General features: G+C 40.1%; 1 protein-coding gene across 4 annotated transcripts in view; it reads left to right on the plus strand.

Annotated features, from left to right (window-relative positions):
• The window catches only part of SLC7A2 (solute carrier family 7 member 2), a 71,671-nt gene that overhangs the window by 38,456 nt on the left and 7,281 nt on the right, over positions 1 to 25,934 (plus strand). For 3 of the 4 annotated variants that reach the window (XM_020916899.2, XM_020916908.2, XM_020916916.2), the window contains 10 exons: positions 3,021 to 3,411; positions 3,855 to 4,010; positions 8,430 to 8,595; positions 9,756 to 9,889; positions 13,263 to 13,485; positions 15,244 to 15,383; positions 19,426 to 19,528; positions 21,570 to 21,775; positions 22,960 to 23,126; positions 24,076 to 24,184. In XM_020916899.2, the coding sequence (XP_020772558.2) occupies positions 3,036 to 3,411; positions 3,855 to 4,010; positions 8,430 to 8,595; positions 9,756 to 9,889; positions 13,263 to 13,485; positions 15,244 to 15,383; positions 19,426 to 19,528; positions 21,570 to 21,775; positions 22,960 to 23,126; positions 24,076 to 24,184 (1,780 nt within the window). In that variant the 5' untranslated portion in view covers positions 3,021 to 3,035. Of the gene's footprint in view, positions 1 to 3,020; positions 3,412 to 3,854; positions 4,011 to 8,429; positions 8,596 to 9,755; positions 9,890 to 13,262; positions 13,486 to 15,243; positions 15,384 to 15,637; positions 15,775 to 19,425; positions 19,529 to 21,569; positions 21,776 to 22,959; positions 23,127 to 24,075; positions 24,185 to 25,934 lie in introns of all 4 variants that reach the window. The other variant, XM_070459999.1, reaches the window with a different exon arrangement.

Raw genomic sequence — 25,934 nt, forward strand, 5'->3', positions numbered from 1 at the left:
CACATCTCTTGTGTAAAAGCATTTAAATGGCATTGAAGGTCAGCATTTAGTAAATAGCTTCAGTTCTCCTCGTACCTCAGTTGGCCTTTGTACAACTTCAGCTTTTTACTTGGTTTTTCTTTAAGCAAGACATTTCTCTCCCTTATCTTCTAGATGTGTTATAATAGAAATAACTATTTAAGGACTACCTACGGGTAGAAACTGATACACATTTGACTTACGGAAGTTTGATAGATTTTGACTTCGGAAGCACAAATATTGGCAAATTGGAGATATCATCTCTATTTGTGAATTTTTCAGCAACTATTTGTGAAGTGCCCTTCTTGGCGCTCCTTCAGGTGGTTTGGGAGATGCTGATGTGTGAAACTTTATTTGTACCATCAAGGAACTTTTCACTCATTTTTGTTTTTCTCTTTGATTTTTTTCTCTATATCCTTTGAATCAGTCACTATCAACATCAAGGACTTGCATTTATATTCATGAATGAATAATGTTGGGTGAGTTAGCTTTTTATACTAGAGTTAGCATGAAACCGGACTATTCACATCCCAGAAATTTGTTCTCTTACGAGCACAAGTCGTTGAGATTCAGTATAGAAAACATGGGGCCTCCCAGGTGGCACAAATGGTAAAGAACCCTCCTGCCAGTGCAAGAAACGTGAGAGGTGTGGGTGTGATCCTTGGATCAGGAAGACCCCCTGGAGGATGGCCTGGCAACCCACTCCAGTATTCTTGCCTGGAAAATCCCATGGACAGAGGAGCCTGGCGGGCTACGGTCCATGGGGTCACAATGAGTTGGACACGACTGAAGTGATTTAGCAAGCATGAATAGGAAATGTATTTTATTATTTTTAGTATTTTTTAATGAAATACATTTTGATAATCGTTTTCTTTTATGGAGATTAAGTTGAGGAGACTTCCAGAGTTTATTTCTTAGGATAGAAAACTCCCAAGTTCCTCAGAGGAGTTATCAAGCTGTGAGCTTGTGAGTTTAGGTTATCGACAATGGTTATAATGAGATTGAAAGTTAATAATCTCTGTAGATCATTGTGCAGTAGAACTGGTAAACATGACTCTGAACTTCTAAAAGTTAAGTACATTTAATTTTATTGACTGAGAAGCTACATATACTATTATATTCCCTATTCTTCAGTTATTTCCTAGTCGGCTGAGTTATGTCTTCATAGACAAGGCCATGTATGGCCTTTTAATTTTTATGTTTCTTTTTCACATAAGTTGCACATATTCATTGGAGATAAATTTAGAAACACATGATAGCAATATAATATATATTATATGAAATACATAGAAGTAAAAATTAGCCTTCCACCCAAAGATCATTACTGTTAATATTTTGGTATATTGTGCTTCAGACTTTTTATGTAATATGTGTATTTTTCCCCTTACTCAATCCATACTTTGTTCTTCAATGTTAGATTATTGGGGCCTGTAAGGTATGGGGAGTAAGACTTTCTATCTACCTCATTCATTCCATTTAAAAAAGAACATATCATACTAGACATGGACTTTGGCTTTATTTATTTACTTAGAAATTGTAAGTAAATATAAATAAATGTGTGTTTTATTACAAATTCACACTTTAGGCATAACTGAATAGTAGTTTCATTTAAAAATCTCTGAGCATGTTTTGGGCTTCCCTTGTGGCTCAGTTGGTAAAGAATCTGCCCACGATGCGGGAGACCTGGGTTCGATCCCTGGGTTGGGAAGGTCCCCTGGAGGAGGGCATGGCAACCCGCTACAGAATTCTTGCCTGGAGAATCCCATGGCCAGAGGAGCCTGGTTGGCTACAGTCTGTGGGTTGCAAAGAGTCCGACATGACTGAGCGACTAAGCACAGCATAGCACACAAGATGTTTGGGGGGAAATTTTTTAATTCTAAAAGGTTCAAGTGGCTCTACATTTAAATGAACAGAATGAAATGAAAGCAGAGCTCACAAGTAATTGCCAAAGCTGTAGACCACATAATGATGATGTTTTTACCTGCTTTTAGGCTTTAACTAGACTCTAAGTCCTATAAAGCTAGGGGCTGTTCCTGTGTTCCACACCATTCTAGAGACAATCTTAGGAGTGTAGTCTAGACTACAATCCCTGGGGTGTAATAAGGCCTAAAAAATGTGAGTTCAAGAAATGATTGAAGACAAGACAGAGAGAAACAAAAAGATGAGGTGATTTACCCCTTTGCTTGTTTCAGGGGTAAATGAGATATCTCTCGGAATTTATTTCTATTGACATAGCTTTAAAAATTACAACAACAGGGGCTTCCCTGGCCCTCCAGTGGTTAGGAATCCATGCTTCTAATGCAGGAAACGTGGGTTCAAATCCTAGTTGGGGAACTAGCATCCCACATGTCAAACAGCCAGAAAGCAAAACAAAGAAAAGACACAAAAACAAACAAAAAGCTGTGTCAAAGTTTCTGTCCCAACATGCTTTAACTAAATTTTCAAATAAAATTATCTATTAAAAAATTGCAATAGCAAACAAAAATGGCAAATCCTTTTAATTGCCCATGGTTCCAATTCCTTTGCTCCCCAAATAAGCCGCTTGTGGCAGTCCCTTCTAAAAGGCCACGTGAAAGTGCACTCAGAAAATCACAGCTTGGGCTTATTGCTTCCCAGGGGGAACTAGTGGTAAAGAACCACCAGCCTGCCAATGCTGGAGATTCGGATTCTATCCCTTCAGAGATGGGGATTCCCTGGAGAATCTCCTCAGAGATTCAGGATTCCCTGGGTTGGAAAGATGCCCTGGAGAAAGAAATGTCAGCCCCCTCCAGAATTCTTGCCTGGATAATCCCATGGACAGAGGAGCCTGGCATGAGGTCGCAGAGAGTCAGACATGACTGAAGTGACTTAACGCAGCGTATTTAACCCTCCTGACTGCTCCGGGGCCACACCTCCAGCATCAGGTTAAAAGCAGTCAGGTGCCACAGCTGCCGGAAAGCTGGGCAGGGAACTGCAGAGAGGGTTCCAGACCAGCTTTTAACGCCGTCCCTTCTCTTCCTCAGGTTGCCGTCTTCAAAATGATTCCCTGCAGGGCAGCGCTGTCTTTTGCCCGATGTCTGGTCCGGAGGAAAGTCGTCACTCTGGACAGTTTAGAAGATACCAAACTGTGTCGCTGCCTGTCCACCGTGGACCTCATCGCCCTGGGGGTTGGCAGCACGCTGGGCGCTGGGGTCTACGTGCTGGCCGGGGAGGTGGCCAAAGCGGACTCTGGCCCCAGCATCGTGGTCTCCTTTCTCATTGCTGCCCTGGCGTCCGTGATGGCAGGTCTTTGCTACGCGGAATTTGGGGCCCGAGTTCCCAAGACGGGGTCTGCCTACTTGTACACTTACGTTACTGTTGGAGAGCTGTGGGCCTTCATCACTGGCTGGAATCTCATTTTATCTTATGTGATAGGTATGTTTCCAAAAACTCAACCTAATTGGTTAGGATGGTAGAAATAGCACTCCTGAGTCAGCGGCCTTAGGGTTCTGTGTAGGGTCTGCTTTAACTAGCGCCTCGGCAATCTGAATATATCACTTACTCCCTGTGTGTCTCATTTTTCTGGTCTCTCAGTGACTCCTAATCACAAAATTCAGTGATTCTGCTTTTTTCCCTGAATATGTCCCTTAGTGAGCTTGAAAATCTGTTTCTTAAAAAACAACAGTTCTTTAATGCAAGTAAAGTTACCGGATTCCACAGTTACGGACTTGAGCATTTGCTTGCTATTGTGAGATAATGTTATATGTGTTGAAAATGTTCAATTCTGTCTGAACTAACTCATGTTTGTCCTAGAATAGAGGCGTACAAGATGGTATTAATTTTCTCCCACTGACCTTGTATATTCTGTGGTTTGGAAGGAACATCAAGTGTTGCAAGGGCATGGAGTGGCACTTTTGATGAACTTCTTAGCAAGAAGATTGGTCAGTTTTTCCGGACATACTTCAAAATGAATTATACTGGCCTTGCAGAGTATCCAGACTTTTTTGCTGTGTGCCTTATATTACTTCTTGCAGGTAAGAAAACCAGTTATACTTCTCCCTAAGGTGAGCCAGATTTGTTGTCCCAGGAAAATAGGTTACCGCTGAATTTTGGACCGAAGTGCCAGGGCTAGGCTAGATATTTACACACGGAAGTTACTGTTGGAGATCTGTGGGCCTCGTCACTACCTATAATCACATTTTGTCTTATGTGATAGGCGTGTTTCAAAAATAAATCTAGGGCCTCCCAGGTGTCTCAGTGGTAAAGAATCCACCTACCAATGAAGGAGACGTGGGTTTGATCCCTGGTCTGGGAAGATCCCATATGCCATAGAACAACTAAGCCCGTTTGCCGCAACTTCTAAACTTGTGCTCTAGAGCCTGGGAGCCAGAGCTCCCGAGCCCTCATGCTCTTGAGCAACAAGAGACGCCACCGCAGTGAGAAGCTGGCACGCTGCAACTGGAAAGTAGCCCACATGCATCACAACACTCATCACTCATCACAACTCAGTGACAGAGACCCAGCACAGCCAATAAATAAATAAAATGTTGTGTATGTATAAAGAAATCTAAATTATACAGAACTATAGAAATAGTATTGGTACTTCCGAAATAAATGATATCCGGAAGGCACTAAATAATCAGATAAGGTACATCAATTTTATAATACGAATTGGAGATTTGTGGAAATGGCTACAAAGTTTCAAAATAAGGAAGAATGTAAAATTCGGGGCATTATTTCATCTTGTCAGTTACAACTAAAGATGTTTGCAAGCATACTGTTTCTAGAAGAAATTCAGTCTTTCTATTTATGCCTATAGAATGTAGACATCTGGTTGAAAAGGGAGCATATTCAGACCACCTGTCATTTTTCTGATGCAGACATTATGTAAACAAACATACTTGTTGCTAGAATTTTCCCATTTTCATCAGTTGTGTAGCATAGTGGTTTAGAAAAGCAGAGAATTTAGGATCAAGAGTGACCAGGTTTTCAGTTCTACTCTGCCGCTTCCTATCTGTGGAACATTGGATGACTTAATCTTTCCATGACTTAGTTTGTTCATCCATAAAGTAAGGATGTCAGTGTTTATCTTGTGCAAGCTTCTTGCTCGATGCATAGTAAGCACTTAGATGGCAGGCAGTTTCATTTTGTAGACACAGCTCATCCCTGCCTGATATTTATTTTAATTATTTGAACATTTTCAATTTTGATTGTCATTCTACCTTGTACTCCTGCTAAACCCATCAAGCATTGCACTAAGAATAAAGTTCATGTCTGTTTGTACTTTCTGCTTGATATACTCTTGCATTCCTGTCCAACCTTATCTCGAGCTACTTTCTCCCTCTCTTTCTATAATTTTTCCTTAAAAAATTATATAATTAAGGAACTTCCCTGGAAGTCCAGTGGTTAAGACTTAGCCTTCCAGTGCAGGGGTTGAGGGTCGATCTCTGGTCAGGGAAGCTAAGATCTGACATGCCTCATGGCCAAAAAAACAAAACATAAAACAGAAGCAACATTGTAGCAAATTCAATGAAGATTTTTTTTTAAATGGTTTGTATCAAAACATATTTTAAAAATTATATAATTAAAAATAGCTTTGCCCCTTAGAGTGTTAGCCGTTAATTTGATGTTTTATGTAGGGACAGGGTTAGTGACATGAACAAAATTTATAGGTCCTAATTATTTGATATTTTCTTCCTAATGTCAGAAAAAATTGCATCAGTGGTTTTTCCACAGGTGTTAGGCTTTGTTTGTTTGTTTTGGTTTCTCAACAGCCTAGTAACATTAAATTACTTACACCACACTTTATTTAGGGATGGTTTCAGTGACCTTAAATATTCAGCTTTAATCTCTAAATGATGAGAAGCATGTAGCTGTGACACAGTTCCCGTCATTAAATTCCGTGGCAAGACTCAGGCCTTGGCTTGTCTTACGTCCCGAGTTCATCGAGCATCATGCCTTTCTTTCAGGACAGGCCAAGATTACAGGCTAACTTTGTTCTTAGAAACTTTGAAGACCAAAACCTCCTGCTATAATCTTTATTCATATTGCAATGTCAATTGTCTTATCAACTGAGGCTGTTGTTTTTATTAATGATACAAGGGAAGCATAGGCAGAATTTCAAGAGGTAACTAGTCTACTGGCGGGAGCTGGGGCTTTCAGAATGAGAGCACACTTGGGGTATTGGGAAACAAACCGTGGAGGTGGCTTTGTTATTTTCTGAAGTCTTATAGCAATACTGTGTGTATTTCCAAGGTGTAAGTTGTATAGTGTTTCCTGATCTGACAGACAGTTGCAGAGTCAGTCACTGTGCTGAGAGTCAATAATTAAACTGACCATACAGTCTGCCTTTATGTTGCTACTACAGTTGTGTCCTTGTATAATTCTGGGGATGAAATTCAGCATTCTCCTCCCAACTTGTATAATTTTGCTGATTTGACATGGGTGGTATACATATAAGTAAATATGTGATTATAAGCCTTTTATCACACTTATTCCCCCAACAGTAGAAAGTAAACTTTGTTTGATCCATAATTCATACCTTATACAGGATGGATTAAAGTATTAATAAGATAGATACAATCATGAAAGGACTGGAAGGAAATAACGGTGAATGTTTTGAGGTTAACATTAATCTTCCTAGAGGTAGAAACTAGAGGAAAAAATTATACTATAAAACTTTCTTACATGTGTTATCAACACTAAGGTTAAAATTAAAATTAGTACATGATAATTAGGTAGACCACAAGCAGTGTCTGCCATAAAAACTGAATCTTCTTGTTAACAGAGTAAAATAAAACTCAGCAAAACCTTTGTCATTCTTTTATTGGAGAAATAGGCTAGCCCATATTTCAAATTAACCACATTGTTTTAATATTTGTAATTTGGGAGATACAAAATTGTAGAAATTTAGAACTAGAAGGGAACTTAAAAATTATTTAAGTGCATAATTCACTTAATTAATGTGGTAAGTGGAGTCCATCAGGTTATAATCTACTCCACATCACTTGGCTTTGTAATTGCGGAGCCAGCCCGGCCTGTTGATTTCCTCTTCAATGCAGGAACTGCCCATGTGTTTGCCCCTAGCATGCTTGAATCTAGATAATAAATGGCAATATTATAATGGTCTTCTTTCCTCAAAAAAGTACATGATAAATTGGGAAAAACATGCTGTATACATGTACAATCAGAGAGCTTATAGCTTTATTGTATAAATAAGCTTTATAAATTAGTACGAATAAGAATAACCTAACAGGAAAAAATGGACAATTTCAACTGGCAAAACTTTCTAGAAACTGTTCTGACAGTATGAACCAAAAGTCTTATATGAAGTGTATATCACTGATATGATGCTACCTTGTAGAAAATTATTGTAAAGAAATGATTAGAAGGTGTTAAAAGATATTTGTAAAAGGATGATTAGGTCAGTATTATTTATAGTCGTAAGGAACTAACAATGACCTGTTTGTAGATATAGGAGTAAAGTATAGTGTATCCATAGAGTAGAAGAGTATGTGGCTGTTAAAAATAAAATTATATATTTGTTGACATGGAAATATGTGTGTGTGTGTGTGCACGCAAAATTCTGAAGAGATTACTCTTGATCTTTTATTTTCTTTCTTTTTTTTTGTATTTTCAAGTTATTTGAGTAGGAAATTGATCGCCTTTACAATCAAAATATAAAAATAAAGCTATTAAAGTGAGAATTGATTCAATAAAATCTTTGGAGTGACAGTTGAAGAATTACTTTGTTTAATGTATTTAGTAAGTAGGAAGCAGAAAATATGATTGAAAGAAAAGAGAAAGAAAATTTTCTTTCAAAATTTTGTAGCCATTAACCTTGAAATTGCTTTTTAAGAATAGCATTTCATTAAAATTAAGTTACTTTGCCTCTACCTGGCCCTGCCCACCTGTGAATGATTCCTGATGTTACTAGCACATCCGCCTGCCTGAAATGCTAGGGCTTCCCTGGTGGCACTAGTGGTAAAGAACCCACCTGTCAGTACAGGAGACAGGAGGGGTGGGTTTGGTCCCTGGGTCAGGAAGCTGTCCTGGAGAAGGGCATGGCAACCCGCTCCAGTAGTCTTGCCTGGGGAATCCCATGGACAAAGGAGGCCGCGGGCTACAGTCCGAGGGTCACAAAGAATCAAATATGAGTGAGGTGACTTAGCATGCTCCTCTACCCACCCATTGATAATAATACCCAGTTCCTAAATGTATTCATTAATTGGAGAGTGTGAAATCTCCCGGCTATGAGCACAGTCTGCATTCTGAAGTCTTTAGTTCTGTATACACTTAGGTGACTGAGTGAAAACTCTCCATAGACAGGGATAGTGTCAGTTAAATATATGAATCCTGTGAAATAATATCCTAAAACCTGTAACTGTCTCAAACTGCTGTAGCCTTTTCCTAAAGGTGAGGTAAAAATTGAAGCACCCTTTATTTTTCCATAGGTCTTTTATCTTTTGGAGTGAAAGAGTCTGCTTGGGTGAATAAAATCTTCACAGCTGTCAATATCCTAGTGCTTCTCTTTGTTATGGTTGCTGGGTTTGTGAAAGGAAATGTGGCAAACTGGAAGATTAGTGAAGACTTTCTCAAAAATATATCTGCAAGTGCCAGGTAAAATATTTGGGTTTTTTCCCTCCTATTTTGAGTGGTTTTTTTTTTTTTTAATTTGCCTGCTTTTGTCTTATGTTACATTTTCCTCTAGAACAACAGTTCTCAAATTTTTTAGTTCAGAGAACTTTGTGAAGGTCTATTCTATTTCAAGACTGTTTTTCCCAGGTTTTCCCCAAAGCACAAGCGTGTAGGTATGTTCACCACTGAGCAGCTGTTTCAAGCTTGTGAAGCTGCTGATTCTTAACTTCAGGTTTGGCTGTGGGTTTAAGGGAAGAAATGAGAGATCTCAACCATTGGAAGAATGTTTTTTCCCCCAAATGTTTGCCACTTCTAAATAACAATGAACATTTTTGGATCATGCATCCTTTTGTTTTTCCCTTTAGAGACACCATTTGATTCCACTGCATCCTTTCAACCTTGTAGTAATTTTCATGCCTGATTTTTTTTTCTTGAGGATGTTATTGATTGCATAAGCAGAATTGTCTATACATTATACTTTAAACTTGATCTCAAAAATGAATTTTCAAATGAAAGTTTTTATCCTGAGATTTAAGTATAATATTCCTATGTGTAAATAAGATTACAGAAGTATCTATTACATGAAGTGATATATATGTTTTTATTTACCTATGTTGTTTGTAGCCATTCTAATGAAGCAAAAATTTAGTATATTCTGGTTTTATACAATTTTTAACATGTAATAAAACTTCAGTATTATTTATCAAGATTAGAGGATTTTATTTCACTTTGTCACATGTCTTATAGTAAACTTTTCAAATGCTCAGTCTGCTCTGCTGTCTGTGATGAGAAAGTCTCTGGTCTTTATTTCAGATCATGGCCCATACATAGGTGGGATCTCTGTTCTCAAAATCCTGCCTGGCTGTAAGTTCCAGCCAAAGTGGATCTGAGCCTCCTGCTCATGCTATTGATCAGCCTCCAGTTGAGAGCTGGCAACTGGTGAGGGAGCCATTGTTGGGAAAACCATCACATCCTCTCGGACTGGGTGAAAAAAAATCAGGGTTTACTTTTAGTTTTGTACGTATTAGTTTCCAAGAGATGATGAACAGAGTAACCTTCCAAGAATGGAGTTTGAGACAAATCTCTTGAATAAGCAGTTTTCTGGGAAAATGACATTCCGATGTGCTTCTTCTCCTCCTCAGGGACCCACCTTCTGAAAATGGAACAAGCGTCTATGGGGCTGGTGGCTTTATGCCTTATGGCTTTGCAGGAACTTTGGCTGGGGCTGCAACCTGCTTTTATGCCTTTGTGGGATTTGACTGCATTGCAACAACTGGTAAGAGCAGAGTCTTGGCTCTGTGTAGAAGGCAAGAGTGTTCCTTGAACCACATGAGTACCCATGGGTGACAACAGAAGGTCAAGGGAAGAGAGTGGAACTTGGGGTAATAAGGGCTTGTTCCAGACCCAAAAGTGGCCCCTGCTGTATGAAAAGAAACTTAATGAAACTCTCCGAGCTTTGGTTCCCATGTTAGTAAAATCAAGAGAGCAGAATCTGCCCCTCAGATGTTATGAAGGTTATCTAAGATACAGTACGGGTGTCCCAAGTGGCTCAGTGGTAAAGAATCCACCTGCCAAGCAGGAGACATGGGTTTGATCCCTGGATCAGTAAGATCCCTTGGAGAAGGAACTGGCAACCCACTCCAATATTCTTGCCTGGGAAATCTCATGGACAGAAGAGCCTGGTGGACTATAGTCCATAGGGTCCCCAAGATTCAGACACACCTGACTGACTAAACAACAACAACAAAATACATTATAAAAAATACTGTGCGAGCTGTCAGCTACTTTATAAATGTTGGTTGTAATCACTGCCTTTAATCTTTGGTCTGGAAGTGCTATCACTGCTGCTGCTGCCAAGTCACGTCGGTCGTGTCCAACTCTGTGCGACCCCAAAGACGGCAGCCCACCAGGCTCCCCCATCCCTGGGATTCTCCAGGCAAAAATACTGGAGTGGGTTGCCATTTCCTTCTCCAATGCATGAAAGTGAAAAGTGAAAGTGAAGTTGCTTAGTCATGTCCGACTCTTAGCGACCCCATGGACTGTACCCTGCCAGGCTCCTCCATCCATGGGATTCTCCAGGCAAGAGTACTGGAGTGGGGTGCCATTGCCTTCTCCGAGTGCTATCACAGTGAGTAACAAATGATGATCATGCTCTTAAATTGTTTCTTCTTTAATAGGACAAAATATATTGTGATCCTTCTTTTCTCTTTATCCAGTACAAAAAGTAATCATGTTATAGTCACTCCCTAGTGCTTCCTCTGGGTTCACAGTATTGCAGGGCCTTATAATTGGCCGTATTTTGGGTATTTCAAATGCCAACTCTTGTTAGAAAGATCTCCAAAGTACTATTTTTTTTTGAAACTAAAATTTAATATAAATCAATGCACTGAGTAGAAGTTTGTCTCCATATATTTGGGAGCCTTCATAATTAAGGGCCTGTAGAATGCCATGTTTAATCTCCATGGATGAATCATTTTCCAAATGGATTAAGACTGCTTTTCTATCTTTAAACATTTTGTGGTGCTGGAATAGCATGTTTTTTCTTTCTGGAAGCAAGAAACTGACTTGCAGGATATCTTGCTTTCTCTTCTTGCCTCTGGGCTTTGATCTTTTTATGACAGCATAGGGCCCTCAAGAAGAGAGAGAACTTCATGTAGCATAGATGGAGCAAGCTGAGAAAACAGAAAAGACAGAAGCTGAGGAGAATTACTATGAAGCAGAAGAAGAATTCATGTTTTACCTATTCATGTTTTGTTTTTAAAAAAATCTTTATTTTGTATTGAAGTATAGCTGATTAATAAAGTTGTGATAAAAAAACAACATTGTGATAATTTCAGGTGCCCAGCAAAGGGACTTAGCCATACATATCCACATATTCATTCTCCCCACACCCTCCTCCCATTCAGGCTGCCATATAACATCGAGCAGAGTTCTCTGTGCTATGCACTGTGTCCCTGTTAGTTATCTGTTTTATATATAGCAGTGTGTACATGTCCATCCCAAACTCCCTAACTATCCCTTCCCTCGACCCTTCCCCCACGGCAACCATGTTTTTTCTCTAAGTCTGTTTTCAGTTTTGTAAATAAATAAGTTCATTTGTAACATTTCTTTTTTCTTTTTTCCATTTATTTTTATTAGTTGGAGGCTAATTACTTTACAATATTGTAGTGGTTTTTGCCGTACACTGACATGAATCAGCCATGGATTTACATGTGCTCCCCATCCCGATCTCCGCTCCCGCCTCCCTCCCCACCCCATCCCTCTGGGTCTTCCCAGTGCAGCAGCCCCGAGCACTTGTCTCATGCATCCAACATAGGCAAAACAGTCTCCAACATAAATCACAGCAGGATCCTCTATGACCCACCTCCCAGAATATTGGAAATAAAAGCAAAAATAAACAAATGGGACCTAATGAAACTTAAAAGCTTTTGCACAACAAAGGAAACTATAAGCACGGTGAAAAGACAGCCTTCAGAATGGGAGAAAATAATAGCAAATGAAGCAACAGACAAAGGATTCATCTCAAAAATATACAAGCAACTCCTGAAGCTCAATTCCAGAAAAGTAAATGACCCAATCAAAAAATGGGCCAAAGAACTAAACAGACATTTCTCCAAAGAAGACATCCAGATTGCTAACAAACACATGAAAAGATGCTCAACATCACTCATTATCAGAGAAATGCAAATCAAAACCACAATGAGATACCATTACATGCCAGTCAGGATGGCTGCTATCCAAAAGTCTACAAGCAATAAATGCTAGAGAGGGTGTGGAGAAAAGGGAACCCTCTTACATTGTTGGTGGGAATGCAAACTAGTACAATTGCTATGGAGAACAATGTGGAGATTTCTTAAAAAACTGGAAATAGAACTGCCATATGACCCAGCAATCCCACTTCTGGGCATACACACCGAGGAAACCAGATCTGAAAGAGACATGTGCACCCCAATGTTAATCACAGCACTGTTTATAATAGCCAAGACATGGAAGCAACCTAGATGCCCATCAGCAGACGAGTGGATAAGGAAGCTGTGGTACATATGCACCATGGAGTATTACTCAGCCATTAAAAAGAATTCATTTGAATCAGTTCTAATGAGATGGGTGAAACTGGAGCCCATTATACAGAGTGAAGTAAGCCAGAAAGATAAAGACCAATACAGTATACTAACTCATATATATGGAATTTAGAAACATGGTAACGATAACCCTATATGCAAAACAGAAAAAGAGACACAGATGTACAGAACAGACTTTTGGACTCTGTGGGAGAAGGCGAGGGTGGGATATTTTGAGAGAACAGCATCGAAGCATGTATATTATCAAGGGTGAAACAGATCATTTGTAACATTTCTTTATAGAGTCTGTATATAAGGGATGTCATATGCTATTTCTCCTCCTCTGTCTGATTTACTTCACTCAGTATGAATTAAATCTCTAGGTCCATCCATGTTACTACAAGTGGCATTATGTCGTTGTTTTTAATACTAAGTAATATTCCATTGTATATGTATATCACAGCATTTTACCCATTCCTCTGTTGGTGGACATTTAGGTTGCTTCCGTGTCTTGGCTATTGTAAACAGCGCTGCAATAAACTAGTTGTGTTTTATTAAATATGCAGTCTTCTATTTATGTCTCCTTAGGTGAGGAAGTCCGGAATCCTCAGAAAGCTATTCCTATTGGAATTGTGACTTCTCTGCTCGTTTGCTTTATGGCCTATTTTGGGGTCTCGGCAGCTTTAACGCTGATGATGCCGTACTACCTGCTGGATGAGAAAAGCCCGCTTCCTGTGGCCTTCGAGTACGTTGGATGGGGGCCAGCCAAATACGTCGTTGCAGCAGGCTCCCTCTGCGCTTTGTCAACAAGGTACATCGCATTGTCTCTGGGGCAGGACTGCGTGGGTAACTGCAGAGGTAGTTGGTATCCACGGAATTGCTTTTGTATGTTTTAAAAACAATCCTAATAGGAGAAACATATCGTACAACTATATTCTCTGAATTGTTCACCCAGAATTGCTGTATCGAAATCTTAAGTGATAAAATCTTTTCCCCCTGAGCTGTTAAAAGTTAGAAGATAGTGATAGTCCAGGCTTCCAAGGATATGTATGGCATTTATGCACATTTATATATTTCATATATATTTGTATATGTATGTATTGTAAAACTTATTGTAAAACTTGACAGTACGTATACTAGTATGTTACCCTACTGTCTTTGGTGTTACTTATAGTGCTACAGACAACTGAGACCTCATGTGCAGACTTGACATTTTCTGCTGTTTTTTTTAAAATAATATCAAGTCTGTGTGAGTGACAACTATATGCTGTGGCATTTTTAAGTGTAAAGTACTTTTTATCATGAAACATTGAAACTTTTTGTCTTAGCACTGATCAGAGTGAACTTGGTCTAGAAATAGAAATTACTGTTCTCAAGTTAATGGTGGAGATTTGTATACATCTGTGTGATAAGGATAGCTGAATCTCAGGCATTCAGATTTTCAGTAGCTGCTTATTTTAATATTTTATAATTCATTTCTCAAGTTTCCTGAGCTGCTCATATTTTAACTTAACATGTGATCATGTTCCACTTGAGTGCCGTACTGTAGAACACTGTTACAAAGGGAAAATTAATCTCTGCTTGATTACTAATTTTTTGAAGTGAAATTTTTCTAAAAGTCTGAAATTTAAAAAATAAATCTTTTTGTGTAATTCATCAGCCTAGATCTTTTATCTCCCCCTCAAAATCCTTTTTGTTTTTTTGTATTCAGGATAGTATTAAGCAGCAATCACAAATTAACCTCTCTTGGATCCTTAGCCATCTGATAATACTAAGGTTTGTTCTGAATAGTTTCAAAAATCTGAACTGTAAAGATACTTTGTACCATAATTTTAGAAGAGAGACAGACAAAGATTTATCTGTGGCTAAGCTCAACCACGTTTTATTAAAAGATAAAGGAGATGGAGTTTAAAAAGTGTATCTTACTTATTTTCTCTTAAATTGTAAGTTTTTTTACAACTTAATCGTGTATGGAATGATGTAGTCAGTAAACACACAAGTAATTAAAAACAGCTAAAGCAAAAATCATTTTCTTAAATTTCACTCTTGCTAATATTTAATTCAGGCTGCTTCTATATACTGAATTTACAGCGAGTTCATCTTTTTTCCTTTTTCTATCTTGATTATCTTATGCTGAGAATTATTTCAAATTTGATCAAAAAATCATGGTAAAATATATGTAAAAATGTGTAATTATTGAATAAATGAAGTGACTAGATACTATAAAATTAAATTACTGTCTTTTCTATAATTACATATTAATTTATAAATTTTCTAAGTTAAAAATTTTTTTAAATCTAATTACTTAGTTTTAATTCAGTAGTAATCATGGGCCTGCACAAATTCTTTGCAGCATTGTTTTTAGCCTGATAATTGTGCTGAGCAGATTATCTCTGAGAGTATAATAAATTGCACCATGGTTAATATTTTTAAATACCCAATCATATTACATTTAAAAAATAACAAATAGCTGTGATGCTGAGTTTTATACAATGACTTAATTGCAGCTCTGTGATGTAATCTTGCATGAATGTGTTTGCCATACTGCATGTGTTTGCTTTTTATTCAGTCTTCTTGGATCCATTTTCCCAATGCCTCGTGTAATCTATGCTATGGCGGAGGATGGGTTGCTTTTCAAATGTCTAGCTCAAATCAATTCCAAAACGAAGACACCAATAATTGCTACTTTATCGTCGGGTGCAGTGGCAGGTGAGAGAGAGTTGACTTTTATTAAGTAAAGGGGGATCTTTTTTCACCAAGGATTCTGGGAAGACAATGGAAAATTAGGTGGTTTTCTGTTTTGACATATATAAATATCAATAACTTCTCTGAATGTTTCCTGTTTTGAACATTTTTTTGGTATAGGTTCTGTACTCTAGTGTGTCCAGTCTTTACCTGTATAGACTCGTCTAGACTAATACTTGTAATAACTCACTTGTGGATTATGGATTTTTTTGTTCTAGTCTTCTGGGTTCCATGTTTCCTTTACCCCGAATTCTGTTTGCCATGGCCCGGGATGGTTTACTGTTTAGATTTCTTGCCAGAGTGAGTAAGAGGCAGTCACCAGTAGCTGCCACACTGACCGCAGGGGTCATTTCTGGTAAGCTTTACAAACATAGGATTCTTCAGCATTAGACTCGAGCATTTTATGTGCATGCATGGACTTATAAAGCGGGTCTGCTTGCTGTGCATGTAAGTTGAAAACAAAATCACTGATAAATCAGGGTATGAACATTGGGATCACATCTGCAAATGGTGGTGGCGGTGGTCTACTGAAATTTGTAACTGACCCTTTGAGATTTGTTACCATTTTGTTACCTTAACCTTTCTGCTTCTAACAAATGTGCAAAGGGTTCCAGTGGTTCCTTATCGTGTATCAAGTATTCACTGCTTTTCAGATCAATGAAACGAGCCTGTAAAATTGTATTATCACACACAAAATGTTAATTAAAGAATGATTACTTAATCCTTGAATTGTTAATTAAAAATAATGATTCAATATTTTGTTTATTATCCAGGATATAAGTTGAATATTGCTAAATGGTCATAGGATTTTTGAAAAGCTAAAGTTTACCCATTCTTAATTAAATATAAGAAATATCAAAGATAATTTATACTTGGCCATTGTTATCACTGCCCTCAGTATGGTGGCTAACCCCATTTCCTGGGCCCATCATAGTTCTTTAAGAGTTACTAATACCTATATTATCATAAACCCCATTAGGAATCTATTTTTCCTTTCAAGAGCTTTGATATTGTCATGTTTAAAAAAAAAAAAAAAACTCCGGATGCTTCCCTTTTGGCATGTCATAATATCCATCAAAATGCTTTTGTCCAGATTCTTATTCCACATGAAAATTTTCAGATTTTGCAGATTGAGTGAATGACCTTAGTGGTGCTGTTATGGAGCAAGAGAGGACTTTAGCAAACTTTAGAGAAAAAACGGTAAACACTCTTAGTAGTATAAATTCAGACCAAAGATGATAATTTTATCGAGGCTCTGAATTGTTGGAAAATTATATTACAGAATACTAATATTTAATTATGTATGAAATAAGATTCTTTTAGAATCTTAAGTATTTTCCTAAACAACTGCCCTTTATAAAATGTCTTCTAATAAACTTGGCCCTTTATTAAGATGTATGTTGGGAGGTCAAATTACTTATTTTCTTACTGCTTAAGATGTCTGCCCCCATAAAATGAAGTTTTCACTAGACGATGTAAGGCCCGCTTTATGATTAAACAGTACATTACGATATTAATGAAAGTTCATAAATCTTGACAAAAGACAACATATTTTATTTACTCCATAAAAGCTTTTGTTTTTTCCTGTAAAATCGTGCCCATTAATTCTCTATTATGTATTCAGAATTTTAAAAAATTTACCCTTCTTCCTCTAGAAAGAATTTAATTTGACAGCGTAATAAGATATAGAAATTAATAATTAAAAGAAGATAATTTTAACATTTTTAGTGCACTGAAACATTCAATTCACTTCAGTCGCTCAGTCCTGTCTGACTCTTTGCGACCCCATGAATTGAGCACGCCAGGCCTCCCTGTCCATCCCCAAATCCCGGAGATTACCCAAACTCATGTCCATCGAGTCAGTGATAGCATCCAGTCATCTCATCTTCTGTCGTCCCCTTCTCCTCCTGCCCCCAATCCCTCCCAGCATCAGGGTTTTTTCCAATAAGTCAGCCCTTTGCATGAGGTGGCCAGAGTATTGGAGTTTCAGCTTCAGCATCAGTCCTTCCAGTAAACACCCAGGACTGATCTCCTTTAGGATGGACTGGTTGGATCTCCTTGCAGTCCAAGGGACTCTCAAGAGTCTTCTCCAACACCACAGTTCAAAAGCATCAATTCATCGGCGCTCAGCTTTCTTTACAGTCCAACTCTCACATCCATACATGACTACTGGAAAAACCATAGCCTTGACTAGACGGACCTTTGTTGGAAAAGTAACGCATCTGCTTTTTAATATGCTATCTAGGTTGGTCATAATTTTCCTTCCAAGGAGTAAGCATCTTTTAATTTCGTGGCTGCAGTCACCATCTGCAGTGATTTTGGAGAAAAAAGTCTGACACTGTCTCCACTGTTTCCCCATCTATTTGCCATGAAGTGATGGTACCAGATGCTATGATCTTAGTTTTCTGAATATTACATTTTTGCTATTTTGTAGTCTCACCTCTTGCTTGTTTTTAACTTAGATCAGAGAGCTTGTATGGGTAATTTATTGCTTTCTTCTGTTTTGGCTTCCTAAAACAGGTTATCTGTGATTCTTACAAGACATATTAAAATTGTAATCTAATGTATAGCTATACTAGCAATGGAAATTTTTCAAAATAAGGCATGGGATGTATTTAAGGAAACAATGTGGGACTTCCCAGTGGTTCAGACTTCATCTTCCAATCCAGGGGGTATGGGCTTGATCCCCGGTCAGAGAGCTGAGATCCCACATACCTCAGGGCTGAAACACCAAAATATAAAGTGGAAGCAATATTGTAACACATTCAATAAAGACTTTTTAAATGGTCTACATAAAATCTAAAAAAAAAGGAAAAAATTATGTGCTATTTTAGAAGGGCCACCGGCAGGCATATTGGTTTAGCTGAAGCCTTCTTCTACCTGCAGTGCAGGAGACCTGGGTTCAATCTCTGGGTTGCAGATCCCTGGAGAAGGGCATGGCAACCCACTCCAGTATTCTTGACTGGAGAATCCCATGGACAGAGGAGCCTGTTGGGCTACAGTCCATGGGGTCCAAAGAGTCAGACATGACTGAGTGACTTACACGCACACACACCACTTCTACCCAGTAGTTGTAACCTTGCTAAGTTAACCCGTCTATTAAGAGTAATGATCCTATTAGGTTAAACCATGTGAAATTGCTGGGGTTTATTCAAAAACAGTCAAATGCTGATCTATAAAGCTGAACCTAAATGATTGCCCCCATCTCATAGGACTATTGAATTGAAGATAAATTGAGATCATAAAGATAGAAAGCACTGCTGAGATGTCTGGAGTGCCACATGAGTGGGGTGTGATGTTGTCTACTTATTATGATAAGGACAACTATTTGGTAAATTCCAGTTAATATTGTCACTAGTTTGATGCTTCATTGGAGAAAAAAATTGTAGGCTGCAAGTTAACTATTCAACTATGTGAAGTATACTTTGCCTCTTAACATTATTAGGGCTTGGAGGTAGACCCAAATGGTTTAAATTTAATCAGAGTGTGTGGTTTTAATCAGGATAGGATTTATATTCTATCTGAAGCATAATTTAATTGGACCTTATCCTGTCCAAGATATAACTCAGAATGCAGATGGAAATTAAAATGGTTATATAACATCTATAATGAAAGCTCTTCCATTTGAATTCTTTTATTTATTTATTTACTTATTTAAAAGGAGCCTGCCAGTATTTCCTGGCAGTGTTTTTTCTTCTGAAACATCAAAAGCGAATATTCTCTTGTACAGTATTTTCACTCTTTGTCAGGGCAATATTTTTTAAGTAATCAAAGTAGATGTATTTTGTACTTGATAGATCGCTGAGGGGTTTTGAAGTTTTATTAGCAGTGTTTATGACCTAAGGAACATCTTATTAACTGTGAGAAATATACTTTCTATGCTTTACTTGACTTATCATCGGCACTAAAACAAAAAATTTCCCATCCCTTGTCTCTGACTTGGCATCAGCTGTGTGGAATTTTCTCACAGGCACTCTTCTTTCCCCTTCTTTCTTTTCCCCAACAGCTGTGATGGCGTTCCTGTTCGACCTGAAGGCCCTCGTGGACATGATGTCCATTGGGACACTTCTGGCCTACTCTCTGGTCGCAGCCTGTGTCCTCATCCTCAGGTGGGCTGTCCTGCTTGCCAGATGGTTCTGAAGCGTGTGTGTCAGTTGGCACCCAGGAAATAAAGACAGTTAGGGCTCACTGGCCTTGTTTGCATGGAGTTAGGAGAATCCCAGAGAGAGAGGTGCCTGGTGGGCTGCCGTCTATGGGATCGCACAGAGTCGGACACGACTGAAGCGACTTAGCAGCAGCGGCAGCTGTCTCACAGAAGTGAGAGGCCATGGGCATACAAACGTGAATGCGAAGCCTATTTAGCATACTTGGTCCTTAAGCAAATAAATACCGTTGTTAATTATCAATAGGTTGGCCTAATCTATGTGAACAACAGATTCTCATAATGCATAAAAACACTTTAGAACACTGTATTTTTAGTCCTGGTGATGCAGCTGCTAAGCTCTCAGGCTAAAGCTTTAATCTTTGTATGTATGGCTGCGTCCGTTTGCTGTTGGCCTGAAACTCTCGGAACGGGGTTGACTGGCTGGGCTGGCGCTCAGCCTCTCAGTCGTGACCGACTCTGTGCAACCCCGTGGACTGCAGCACGCCAGGCTTCCCTGTCATAGTATAATAATCAATAAACAAACAGTAAGTTCCTGCTGTATTCATGGGGTCACAAAGTGTCGGACACGACTGAGCGACTGAACTGAACTGACTGTAGCACAGTATCCCATAATAAACATAATAAACATAATAATAAACGTAATAAACAATATCCCATAATAAACATAATAGACAATAATAAACATAATAAACATAATAATAAACATAATAAACAGTATCCCATAATAAACCATAATGGAAAAGCATATGAAAAAGGACATATATGAACTGAAACACTTTGCTGTATACCAGAAACTAACACAGCATTATAAATCAACTATACTTCAGTTAAAAAAATAGAATAGTTACAGAAGAGTACATTTATTCAGTATACTGTTCTACAGCAAATAAAATGATATTTAATTATATGGAGAGATATATCAGTTTCTGGATGCAAAGCTATATGTAGTATCTGAATTTATTTAACTAACATACGTTTACACACAAAAAATGATTTTTGCAAATATATATACATATTTGCATTTTTAACTGGCTGAAATTGTAATAAAATGCTAACAGTGATTCACACTGAATGTTATGGATGGTTTAATTTTCTTCTGCATGCTTTTATGTATTTTTTCCACAGTGAGCATATTTCTTCAGATGGGAAACAAATAATACTTTTAAATTTAAGCAAAAGCTTCTCAGAAGATCGCACTGGGGAGACCAGGGCAGATGTTGGGAGCTAAAGCAGGCTGATATCTTGACACCAGCCAAAGAGGAAGGGGATCAGTAACAAAGGAGAATGGGCGGGAGGTGGCTGATGAGGGAGATAAGACTGGAGGCAAGCTGCAGTGAGACCTTCCACTCCCAAACTGAAGGCTGCATATTATATTCCCCTGTGCATGCGTGTGTGCCAAGTCGCTTCAGTCGTGTCTGACTCTGTGCGACCCCGTGGACTGTAGCCCGCCAGGCTCCTCTGTCCATGGGATTCTGCAGGCAAGCATACTGGAGTGGATTGCCATGCCCTCCTCCAGGGGATCTTCCTGACCCAGGGACTGAACCTGCGGCTTCTGCGACTCCTACATTGCAGGCACTCTTTACTGCTGAGCCACGGGGGAGGCCCCTGTTACCCTGTAGCTGATATTTAATTGGGGTTTCTGTTGACAGGGTTGCTGTGTTCATGAACGGCATCTCCCTTCAACATAGGTAACCAGAGTAATCACTTACCGTCACAGGTGCCTCACGTTAAAATGTAACTCTCTTCAGCATCTAATATATATAACATTCTAATCAAGTGGCTATCAGGAAATTCGGAGTTGCTGCAGGTATTTTGCTGAGCACGTGTATGACCTGCCTCAGTAACCCTGAGGCTGCAGCCACAAGACTTGTGCATTTACTGCACCAGCTGTGAATGGAAATATCTCCGTTAGAGTTTTAGGTACTTGTTTCATTTGGACCAAGTGTCTGTTTGAGAATAAAGACACACACTTTTACTTGGAATAGGTACCAGCCCGGCTTATCTTACGAGCAACCCAAGCATTATTCTGAGAAAGAAGCTCTGGGATCGTGTGCCAACAGAACCCCCAAAAGTGAGTCTCAGGTCACCATGCTGCCAGGACAGGGCTTCAGCCTGCGAACCCTCTTCAACCCCTCGCTTCTGCCCACGAAACAGTCTGCTTCTCTCGTCAGCTTTCTGGTAGGGTTCCTGGGTAAGTTCCCTTCACTGTATACATTATAAAGACCCAGTGTGTGTGTGTGGGTGGAACAGGTATGATGTGATACAGGATGAAAGAATATGTTAGCACTGCTCTCAGTCCTGAAATGTTCACCTAAGGGGTCACTGGTCATTGAGACCTTCCTTATGTTAGCAGGTTAAGTTGATGGTATATTGGTAATTGAAGAAGAAAGGAAGAAATTCCCTAAGGCAGGGGTCCCCGCCCCTGGGATCTAATGCCTGATGATCCGAGGTGGGGGCTGATGTAATAATAATAGAGATAAAGTGCACAGTAACCGTAACACACTTGAATCATCTGCAAACCATCCCCTAGCGTCCATGGAAAAATTGTCTTCCATGAAACTGGTCTCTGATGCCAGAAAGGTTGGGAACTGCTGCCCTGAGGTGAGGGTGGCAGAAGTACAGAATTGGTCCATTTCGTGAGCCATGGGGGTTCTTCCTGTGGGAAGCGAAGCACCCCTGCCCGTAGCTGAACTGGGACCCGGGGAGCGTGGGAGGCTGTGCTGCAGATCCTGCTTGCTCACCCACAGTTACGTAATCAAGCGTATTTTCAGCAACATTTATTGATGTGCCAGGAACCCCCCTGGGCACTTGGGATGTCAGGAAAGATGGTTCTTGCTCTCATTGGACTTTACAGAGCAGCCGCATTGGTGGTGAGCTAAGGGCAGTACAACTTTATCTGAGAGCGCATGAGAGGGACCCCTAATTCAGACTCGATGATCAGAGATCATCTGGGTAGGCAGTGATGCCGCTCTGAAACAGGAAGAAAAGGTGCAGATCATGTATTATCTGTTTATATGAACAGTGTCTACAACAGCTGAACACGAACAGACTTGCTTTCCCCATTGGAAAAAAGGGAACTAGCCACCCTGGACAGTGTTCCATCAATCCAAGTGATGCCATCGGAGACTGGCAGAAAGGCGGGATGGTAGAGGCTAGAGGGGAGGCTGCCTTCTAAGGAGGCGACAGTCATGAGGGAGCGAAGCGGGATTCTTAAGTCACGGAGATCAGGCATGTCTTTCCAAAATAGAAATGAAGAATCTTAGTGTTTGGCAGAGTAGATACATAAAGAACTTGATATCAGAATAGACTTTGAATGCAGGGGTCTGAGTGAAGGTCACGTGCTGGTTTTGTTTCACGAACATGTCATCTCCGCAGCATTCCTCATCCTGGGCCTGAGTGTTCTGACCACGCACAGCGTCCACGCCATCGCCAGACGGGAAGCGTGGAGTCTGGCTCTCCTGGTGCTGTTTCTCGTTCTCTGTGCTGCCGTCGTGCTCATCATCTGGAGGCAGCCCCAGAATCAGCAGAAAGTCGCCTTTATGGTATGTGTCATGAGGATTCGTGATCTTAAATATCATGCATGTTTTCTCTTGTACGTTAGTTTTTGTGACTTTAAGAAAGAAAAAAAAGCACTCTGATGATGTTAACCAGTGAACAAGGGCGACACGGTCGTTTGGGATGCTCCTTTTTGTCTTAAGTATTCTTTTCAAAAACTTGAGTGTGCTCCTAGTACATTATTCTATATAATAGTAAACAAATTTCTTGTTCAATACTCTAAAGCATCAGAAAAATAACTAGAATATTTTACAAATTCAAGGAAGTCCACACCCAAAGCCCTTCCACTGTGAAGTGAAGTTATAGTCTGTCCCATTTGAACTAAGAGCAGAATTTAGCTTGAAGAGGGTTTCTTGGAAGAAGCCCCCTGAGATCTCAAGAGTAGTCAGAGTTCCAGTGGCATGCCCTCTTAATATCGGAATGAAGCCAGTAAACCCTGAGCTAGACCCTGAGACCTGCTGCATCTTGGTGATAATGCCGGTGTTAGCGGCTGGATAACCCTCTGTAGCTTTGCTGCAGTCAACGGTGGGAAATACGGGGCTCCTTTTAGTATCCTCTGGATGTTGTTTTTTAGTCACTAAGTCGTGTCTGACTCTTTTGCAGCCCCATGGACTGTAGCCCGCTGGGCTCCTCTGTCCATGGAATTCTCCAGGCAAAAATCCTGGAGTGGGTTGCCATTCCCTTTTCCAGGGGATCTTCCCAACCCAGGATCGAACCCAGGTCTCCCGCATTACAGGTGGATTCTTTACCATTGAGCCATCTGCGAAGCCCATTCTCTAGATGAGTGGTTTTTGTTCAAGTAGTCCTTTTTGTGAGAATATAATCTTACACACTGTGACAGTATCTGTGTATGTCAAATTAGTTGCCACCATGTCAAAACAAGTTGAGGAATGTGTTTTAAAATTTGAGTATATCTGAGATGTTTTCCCTCCTTAGGTTCCATTCTTACCGTTCCTGCCAGCCTTCAGCATCCTGGTGAACATTTACCTGATGGTCCAGTTGAGTACAGACACCTGGATCAGATTTAGCATCTGGATGGCGCTTGGTAGGTCTTCTCCTGTTTTCACTTTCTGAATGTGGGCTCTCTCTTTCCCATGTCATGTGCCATTTCAGAGAAATGCACCCCACCCCCTTCCTAGAAACAAGAGCTTTTTTTTTGGTTTCCTCCTTTCCCAAGTTTTAGAATACCTGAGTGCCTACTTTTCCAGATGTTTTCCAAATACCTTTTTATAATTCAGTTGCTGCAGTAACCCTGTAAAACTCTGTAGATCCTATTTTTTCTAACTTCTTGAGTGAGAAAAATTAAGCTTCCACCATCAAAAGTCAAGGGATCTAGTTTGCAAATAGCACCCCTGGAGTCTGATTGCAGAGCCATTTCCTTCCAGAGCACCATTGAATTTCTGGCAACATTTTGAATGAGCTAATTGCAAGAAATTTCTTTTCTGATACCCAAATGTCTTTCTGTTAGACCCATGGGGTGGAGTTTGACCTTACATACTGTGAATGAGCTTATTTACATCTATACTGCATCGGTTTTCATCATGATTTCTTCAGTGTCCTGTGTGAAAGCTGACTTGGAAATTCAGACTTTAACTTTATCATAACTGGTGGCCTGAGGAGTTTGAGAGTTTGTGCTCTTTGACGGTTTTGGCATAATGAGTCTCATTCACTTTTGTGTGTGTGTGTGTATTTGCTTTGGCTATAAATTAACTTCATTTCGGTCTCAGGCCACCAACCTGCTTGAGCCAATGGGAGGTTTAACCTAGTTGTTTTTCCCCTCCCCCAACAGCTACCCTAGGTTTGCCCATTTGGGGGGATCTGACACAGTGCCAGGGAATTTGGGTGGATCAAAAGTTACCGTCCACACAGGTTGCACTGGGGCATTCTGTCACTGCGGCCGCTCCCGGTCGGCAGCTCTGTCGCATCAGGGCCAGGATCCTGATGGGAGCCCCCTGTGACTCAGCTGTGCCCTCCGGGATGAACCAGTCATTCCTTCCGGGTCTCCCCACCTCCCCCGGGGCACAGGAAGCGGAACTCCCTCCCTTTCTCGGAGCCCAGAAGACACTGAACTCTGGCGGAGAGCTTCCCCACGCTCCTGCCTCTCCGCGGACCACTGCCTCTCTCCTCTGGTGGTAGCTCCGTGAAGCTCAGCCATGTGCCTGACCTTGCAGAAGGGCGGGAACTGCAGGACCAGACGCCCCGTGTTTCAGTCCTCCCCTGCTGCTTTTTAGCCGTGTCGCCTGGTTCACGTGCCTCTGTTTCTTTGTAAAATGGTGGCATTGCTACCTTTATTTGAGGACAGGAAGGCTAGAGCACCAAACCTCTAAGGACATGAGAGGAAACAGAATCAGTTCTCACAACTGCACATGCCAAAATACGCATTGGTGGCCTGCTTCCCATTAGTTTACCTAGGAAAATTATAAGGCATTTCATATCAACCCAAAACTCTCAGTCAATTTTTAAAATTACAGCTAAAACACAGCAAAAATGCCTACATATCCTGTGAGAATACTTAAAACCTTTCCCCTCTGATCCTCAGTCAGTGTGGTTGTTAATAAACGGTTGCTTTGCACGTAGTTATTCATCCTCTCCTGGTGACAGTAACGTTTGTAAGGCACACCCCTGTTCCTTGCTCACACGGGGTGTATGTGTTGTCATGTTGGTTATGTCTGACTCTTTGCAACCCTGTGGCCTATAGCACCTCTGCCCATAGGCTTCTCTAGGCGAGAATACTGGAGTGGGTTGCCATGCGCTCCTCCAGGGGATCTTCCCAACCCAGGATTCAAACCCAGGTC

This window comes from Odocoileus virginianus, chromosome 32 (assembly GCF_023699985.2).
Source record: "Odocoileus virginianus isolate 20LAN1187 ecotype Illinois chromosome 32, Ovbor_1.2, whole genome shotgun sequence".
Lineage (NCBI taxonomy): Eukaryota > Metazoa > Chordata > Mammalia > Artiodactyla > Cervidae > Odocoileus > Odocoileus virginianus.